The sequence below is a fragment of the Podarcis muralis genome, chromosome 13, assembly GCF_964188315.1.
Source record: "Podarcis muralis chromosome 13, rPodMur119.hap1.1, whole genome shotgun sequence".
Taxonomy (NCBI): Eukaryota; Metazoa; Chordata; class Lepidosauria; order Squamata; family Lacertidae; genus Podarcis; species Podarcis muralis.
In genome coordinates, this window is record NC_135667.1 from 10,690,171 (window position 1) to 10,698,049 (window position 7,879).

The 7,879-nt window shown below is 48.2% G+C and overlaps 1 protein-coding gene across 4 annotated transcripts in view; it reads left to right on the forward strand.

Moving 5' to 3' along the window:
- CHD8 (chromodomain helicase DNA binding protein 8) overlaps positions 1-1,711 on the forward strand; it is a 61,556-nt gene extending 59,845 nt beyond the window's left edge. For all 4 annotated transcript variants that reach the window (XM_028751759.2, XM_028751762.2, XM_028751760.2 and 1 more), the window contains one exon: positions 336-1,711. In XM_028751759.2, coding sequence (XP_028607592.2) covers positions 336-833 — 498 coding nt within the window. In that variant the 3' untranslated portion in view covers positions 834-1,711. The remainder of the gene's footprint in view (positions 1-335) is intronic.
- Positions 1,712-7,879: the final 6,168 nt, after the last annotated feature.

Sequence of the window (7,879 nt, forward strand, 5' to 3'; positions counted from 1 at the left end):
TAGCCGTTCGGTAATAAAAGTCTTGATTTTTATTTGCTGTTAAAAATGGCAGCTGAAAAAACTCACGCCCTTCACAGTTTTCCTTTATCCTTTTTTTTTTTTTTTTAAATGAGTTTTGCATTCTCCCTGGTAATCTGTATAGAGACATGCCCTACAAATGGCACACATGGAGACAGTTTGAGGCAGGCAATAAAGATGGGAGGGAAGGGAATAGCCTACTAGATTTTTCCCTCCTCCAAGTGTTAGAATCATAGAATTGTGGAGTTGGAAGGGAGGCAAAAGACCCCCCTAGTCCAACCCCCTGCAATGCAGTGTTCTCTTTTACTTCTCCCTAGAGCTTCCTGCCCGATCCCACCATGAACCGCCTCCTTCCCGGACCAGTTGGGGCCGAGAGTGCCCAGAAGCGGGGCCGCCAGACCCCCATGGAGTTTTCCAACATGATGGCTCTGATGGGTGCCGGGCGGGTCCAGCTGGGTGCCGCGGGGCCCCTCTCCTTGCACCATGCCCACTTCCAGGCCAGCACGGCCCACGGCTCTCCCTTACAGTACATGCCCTTTTCGACTGCCGCCGCTGCCGCCTCAGCCTCTGCCGCCTCGTCCTCCGCTGCCGCAGCCCTGCTCCACCCCGGCCTGGGCCACCCCGGCTACGCCACGGGTGCTTTGCACCTGGGCCACCCGCAGGCCGTGGACGAGGACGACGAGGAAGACGAGATGGACGACTTGTCTCAGGGCTACGCCAGCTCGGAGCGGGACTTCTCCTTGCTCGACGACGACCCCATGATGCCAGCCAACTCCGACTCCAGCGAGGAGGGCGACGAGGAGGGCGACGACTGAGCATTTTCCGCGCCCGCAAATGGGCAGGACGCAAAACAGGGTCCAGTTGGCTGGGACTTAGCCGTCTCCTCGCTGTTGAATTTGACAGGCCCAGGGACAGGCCAGTTGGGTTCTCCCTCGTTCCGACACACACGTGGCTTGCGGGAAGGGCAAAAAACGAGAGGTTCCTTCCAGCCCAGGAAGGTCCGGTTAGGCAACCGCTCTCCTTGCGTGGCTTACTGTTTTTCTTTTTTTTAACAAAATATGGCTGTTGGTTTGGTTGGCGAGCCCTGCCGGCATTTGGTATCCATTGTGAAACTGTTCTTGTGAGCTGCAGTCTTGATCTGCCTGGGCAGCAAGACCACAGCGGGGGCCCTGTCTAGTCGAGACGATCTGGGTATAGTTAGCAGCTCCTCTTCTCCCCCTGCCCCACTCCCCTTTCGGCTCTCCCCCCACAGCCTGTTCCATTTCTCTCCTGCCCTTCCCTCCCTCCCCCCTCCCTCTCCCCCCCACCCCAGGTTCATGTGCTGTAACATAAATGCGAAAAGAGGGTGGGGCCTCCCCCTTTCTCTCCGTCCCCCTGTCTCCATGTGGGTGGGGTTTATATTTATAAATATGTAATATGTCTTGTGTAATATGGCCGAGGCTGTGGGGTTGAACTTGTGGGGGAGTCAAGTCACGGAGGGTGGGTTTTTGGGGGGTGGGGTGGCAAGGGGCTGTGGGGGGAAGAGAAGGTAGAGCTTCCTGTAGCTGGATTTCTCCTTTTTTTCTTTCATTTTTTAATAAAAGGAACAAAATGCACACACACACACACACACACGGGAGAGAAAAAACCAATTCCACCCCCCATCCTACTCCTCCATGCTGTTGTATCAATTGCATAAAAATCTTCCTGAGAATTGGGACGTGCATCTGTGTTGTCTGGTGTGTGTTTCTCTCTCTCCGTCCTTGCAAATAAAGAGTCATGCGAAGTCCAAGTAAAGCAGGCATGTCCAAAGTCCGTTTCGGGGGCCTAATCCGACCCCTGCAGCAGTTTATTTCCTGGGGTAAAATCCCACCAAAAAAAACCTCTACAACTTCAATCCTTAAAAAAGAAAAGGTCAACAACTTTGGTTGGCCCTTCGATCGGCCTTCACGGCCCTTCACTTCATCAAACCTGGCCCTCTTTGAAAAAAGTTTGGACACCACTGAAGTAAAGACTTAGGATCTAGACAGCGCCTCCCCCCCCCCCCCACTTCCTAAGAGGTAGTACAGTGGTACCTCTGGTTACGAACTTAATTCGTTCTGGAGGTCCGTTCTTAAACTGAAACCGTTCTTAACCTGAGGCGCCACTTTAGCTGATGGGGCCTCCTGCTGCCGCCGTGCAATTTCTGTTCTCATCCTGAAGCAAAGTTCTTAACCCGAGCTACTATTTCTGGGTTAGTGGAGTCTGTAACCTGAAGTGTCTGTAACCCGAGGTACCACTGTATATCTGTTTGGGACAACTCATACCTGTTTTAGTAGCAGAACTCATGCTTTGTACACTAAAGGTCCCAATTTCAGTCAAAGGCTCGGAGAAGGAAGATCCTCTTCCAAACCCAGGAAAAGTGCTGCTAGGCAGTGTACAATACAGAGCTAGACTGCCCAGTAGTCTGATTTGGTGTAAGTTAGCCTTCTGTGTTGTAACAACCTTTTTTTAATTGCCATATTTTTCGCTCTATAAGATGCACCAGACCACAAGACGCACCTAGTTTTTGGAGGAGAAAAACAAGAGGAAAAAAATTCTGAATCTCAGAAGCCAGAACAGTAAGAGGGATCGCTGTGCAGTGAAAGCAGCAATGGCTCTTGCTGTTCTGGCTTCTGGGATAGCTGCGCAGCCTGCATTCGCTCCATAAGACACACACATTTCCCCTTACTTTTTAGGAGGGAAAAAGTGAGTCTTACAGAGCAAAAAATACGGTACTATTTCATACCCTCAAACTCTCCCTACCATCGATTCAGGCTGCAATTTTTTGGCATGCTTTCCTGGCAATAATGTCCACTGTGTCCTTCAGCACATGTGCCTAGGAGCATCCTTCACGGTGCCCTGTTTTTGCTCTGATCCTGAAATGCCTACCCTCCATCAGAAGGGCCACAGCTCAGGAGAGGAGCATCTGCTTTGTGTGTAGAACATCCCAGGTTCAATTGCCTACGTCTCCAATTGGGGTTGGGAGAGATAATCTGCTGGGAACCCTGAAGACCCAGTCCCAGCCAGTGTCGACAATATTGAGTTTGATGGACCAGTGGTCTGACTCAGTACGACTTCCTATGTTCCAATAGATGGGCTGTAGCTCTCCCACTGAGAATCGGAATTGTAAAGTTGGGGAGGGGACCCTGAGGGTCATCTAGTTCAACCCCTTGCAATGCAGGAATATGCAGCTGTCCCATACGGCGATCGAACCTGCAGCCGTGGTGTTAGCAGCAGCACACTACGCAACTGAGCTATCCAGGCTGCTTCTCCGTTTAAAAAATGAAAAAGCTGCAAGGATGATTTCTCAGCCAAGCAATTTTCCCATGCTGCCTCTTCCTTCTTTTGCAAGTTGCTGTAAGGTGTGAACTTGAGAGCCCTGTGGCATCAGGCCAAAGCATCCTGTTCTCACAGTGGCCAAGCAGTTGCCTATAGGAGCACAACGGCATTCTCGGCTCTTGTGATTCCCTGCAACTGGCATTCAGAGGCACGCTGCCTCTTGACAGCTGTGGTGAAACACAGCTATTGTGGCTAAAAGTATGAGTCTTCCATAGATTTATCTGATCCTCTTTGAAACTTTAGCTGTCAAATATGATGTTGGTTTGTTTGGAACAATGACTTGGGTTCAAGACAGAATATCCATCCCTCCTTTTGGTGGCTACCGGCACCAGTTAGGCATAAAGCACCTTTGAAAGAAGGGACCCACAGCCAAAACGTGTGATCAGCCATTTGAGCCCAGGATCTTGCATGCAGAGTCCAAATATTATGGCTTATAGTTGTTGCTCATTACGGCTCAATCCCTGGCATCTACAAGTAGGGCTGGGAAAAAGACCCCCATCTAAAATCATGGAGAGAAACTGACAGTCGCTATAGGCAGTGGTGGAGAGCTGCCCTACTAGGGCAGCTAGCTTTGAGCTTTAACACCCGAAGCCCTGATCTGCCTTTAAGAGCTAGCATAACGCTTCTAACGGAATGAGCTAGACCCTAGTGGTGCTTCAAAGTTCAAGCAGCAAATACATTGATGATTCCGTTAAAAATGAGGTGCCAGCATTCATCGCTTGATAAAAGAGCTGTGGGTGCCAGAACGCAACAGGTGCCATGGACTAAAAATAAAAATTATGGCACTTTGTACAATTGTACACTTTGTACACACACTAAGCACTGGCTTTTAACGGACAAAGGGGTGTTATAAGAATTCTAAGGTCTCAAATACAGAATAAATATTCATAAATGCACACACATCTAAATATATAAATCATGTGTCTGAAATAGTACAGGAGAGCAATCCTGAAGCCAGTTTGACTCTCCCAATGACCCCAAATATTCCTCTGCAGTAAGGGAGGCAAATGGGGAAAGCCTCCCCATTGTCTTTTCACTAACAAATCCTGTTTTAACGGCATATTTGTGTATGAATAGGATGAGCCTGTGACCTGGATTCAGGAGCTAAAGTATTAACCACAAAAGAATGGCCAGGTAATGCAATCAGCGACCATTTTTAGGTATCCTAGCAGACAGGATTTCTGCTGTAGACCAGCTTCCTATGCTAGATGGATGATTTGTTCTTTGGCTAAGGGGGGTTGGACAATGTCAAAAATCTTTAAAGGTTCCTGCACAATTTTGTTCATGGTCTCTCCCTCCTTGGAAGGAGGAGAGGGAACTCTGAGGCAACAGAAAAATACCTGCCCTTGTTTTCCACTGGATCCTGCCTCCATACATCTTTCTCTGACTGATCACAGACGTGAGGGACTCAAGAGTCCCATGAGGAGCTGGGCGGCAAAAACCAAACCCCAATTTTTACATCAGGAGCATTATTATTGCCTTGGGTGTGCTTGTAGCCAATTTTTATCTAGGCTAGGGACCTAATCATCCGCCAAAACCAGAGCACAGCCTCCTTTTCTCTTTCACTACACATGCTTACTGAGATGGAACATGACAAGCTTTCATCAAGCAGCCATATGCTCTTGTGCATAGATGTCATTTTACCTCTGTTTTTGTCACACTTGCTCTTATTTTGAAGGCAAATTTTGTTTTCAAGAACTCTCCTGTGGGTGTCTTGACCCTCAGCTCTGTCAACTGCAGCCAACAGCTTGAGCTTTTCCTAAGTTAGTGTTGGCAGTTTTTTGGACACCATTGACAGAATTTTCTTGAAGAGAAGTTATAGGCAAAAGTCTTCCAGTGGTAGAAACTTTGGTCCAGATTTCATTTGGGTACCATTGGTTTTGGCAGAGATGGTTTTGCAGGATATCTAGCAGTTCCTGTAAAGCAGGCTTGGAGAAATGGTTGGCCTTCTTGCTGTAGCTGAACCACACTTCCCATCAGTCCCAAGTAGCCTGGCCAAATGATGGGAGCTGTAATTCAGCAACAGCTGGAAGGTCAGAAGTTCCCTACACCTGATGTAAAGTGAGCAATGAGTCTCTCTCCACCACCCAATCCACCTCTTCTGCCCTACTTTACTCAGATGTTTGCTTCTTCCTTTACATTTGTAGGTCAAAACAAAACATCAATATTTTGGGACAATCTCGTAGCCAAATGATTAAGAGGTGATAGAAGTTTATAAAATTTGTGCATGCCATGTTGAAAGTGGATAGAGACCTTTTTCTCCCTCATAATACTAGAACTTGACATTCGACGACACTAAATGTTGGAAGATTCAGGATGGGCAAAAGAAAGGAACTCACTCCCACAGAAGGCAGTGATGGCCACCAATTTGCACAGCTTTAAAAGAAGGCTAGACGAATTCACGGAGGAGAGGGCTACGCTCTGTGTTAAGTTGTGGGTGAACATATCAGACGACAGCGATTCTTCAGACAGCTCTTGTTTATTCACAGGCCAGAACAGAACTAGGCTGAAGGGTTCAGCCAACCTAATTATATAGAGCTCAACTACAAGGCATCAGTAACAACTTTCTGTAACTATCCATTCACTGAACGTCACTTTCAATTCCTTATTTGCATATGTGGACCTGAGTGAAAACTATCTACAGTATCCCCCTGCTGGCCCAGGGTGAGAACTTCAGTACATAATACTCTGCCATCATTCAGAGCCACCAATGCTTCTGAATACCAGTTGCTGGGAAGCGCAGAAGGGAAGGAGAGTGTTCTTGTGCTTGACTCGTACGGGAATAGACGGCCCATTGGCCTGATCCAGTAGGAGTGGCCTGCGTTCTCAAGAAAAGCCTGCTGGCCCAAGCCAAAAGCCTATCTATTCCAGCATCCTGTTCTCACAGTGGGCAACTAGATACCTTTGGCAGGACCATAAACAGGACCTGAGCACCACAGCATTGTTCTCCTCCCGCAATTTCAAGCAACTGGCATTCGCACTGTTTTACCTCCCTCTTCTTTCCCTTGGCACCGTAACCAAATGGTTATGATCGCTAATGCTTTTTGGAGACAGCCATGCAGGCAGTTTTTAAAATATTGCTCCCCTTGCAAAAGGCTTTGTAGTGTCCCAGAGGTGCAAATCTCTCTCCCCTTGTTCTGCTTTGCCACCTGGTAACACAAACCCTCCAAGTATACCTATTTTCCAGGGACAGTCCTGGATTTGCAGAAGCCATCCCAGTTTCTGATTTGATTCCTTGGTACATCCCCATTTTCATCAGAGAAATGCTGGAGGGCATGGTAAAGGTAAAGGGAGCCCTAACCATTAGGTCCAGTCGTGGCCGACTCGGGGGTTGCGGCGCTCATCTCGCTTTATTGGCCGAGGGAGCCGGCGTGCAGCTTCCGGGTCATGTGGCCAGCATGACTAAGCCACTTCTGGCGAACCAGAGCAGTGCACAGAAACACCGTTTACCTTCCCGCTGGAGTGGTACCTATTTATCTACTTGCACTTTGACGTGCTTTTGAACTGCTAGGTTGGCAGGAGCAGGGACCGAGCAACGGGAGCTCACCCCGTTGCAGGGATTCGAACTGCCGACCTTCTGATTGGCAAGTCCTAAGCTCTGTGGTTTAACCCACAGTGCCACCTGTGTCCCCAGGAGGGCATGGCAGGGCATCCCTATTTTCATCGGATAAATGTTGGAGGATATGGTGTTCTCCGATCCCAAACCAAGGAGATAAGTAACTAAAAAACCCTGCATAGGGAAGTTGTTTAATGTTTTATTGCCTTTTTGTAAATTCTGGAAGTTGTTCGGAGTGGCTGGGGCAAACTCGTCAGATGGGCAGAGGACAAATAATCAAATTATTATTATTATTATTATTATTATTATTATTATTATTATTATTATTATTACAGAAGGATGTCCCTATTTTCATCTGCGAAATCTTGGCAGGTATGGAATCGCTGTACAACACTTGGAAAGGAGCAACCGTGCAATGAAGGCCACGATGACGTAACTGGACAGCAAATGACGTTAACTGGTCGTGTACTATTTGCAATGCTGAGCGCTCTGCATGGTTGTGCTCCCGCGCATGCGCTCTTCCGGCCAAATGGCCAGCTGGCGGGACCCGAAGCCCGCGCGGTGATTTGATTGTGTCAAGCTGATCAGAGAGCCACGAATGTAGCAAGCCATCTAGCTGTCTGGATATGGAACTTCCGGGTTCACATGACAGAAGCCATTTTTAAGCAGCTCCCCGCGAGATGAAATGGTAGCCGCTTATAGGAAGCAGTGGACAAATTCCGAATTTCGCCGTAGTCTTAGTTACGGGACCCAAAAAGCCCAGAACTTATACTGAGTCAGACCAATGGCCCCTCATAATTCTTGCCTTACCTACCTCTCGGCTTGCAAAAGAGTGGCGGGCAACGGACCCTGCAGTGCAGTCCACTTTAAAATTTTAATATTACAGGTTATTCTAGCCAAAAGTGACACCCCGTAAGATTGCAGCCAAATTAAGTTTTAGCAGCGGCTTCTCTACAAGACCCCAGG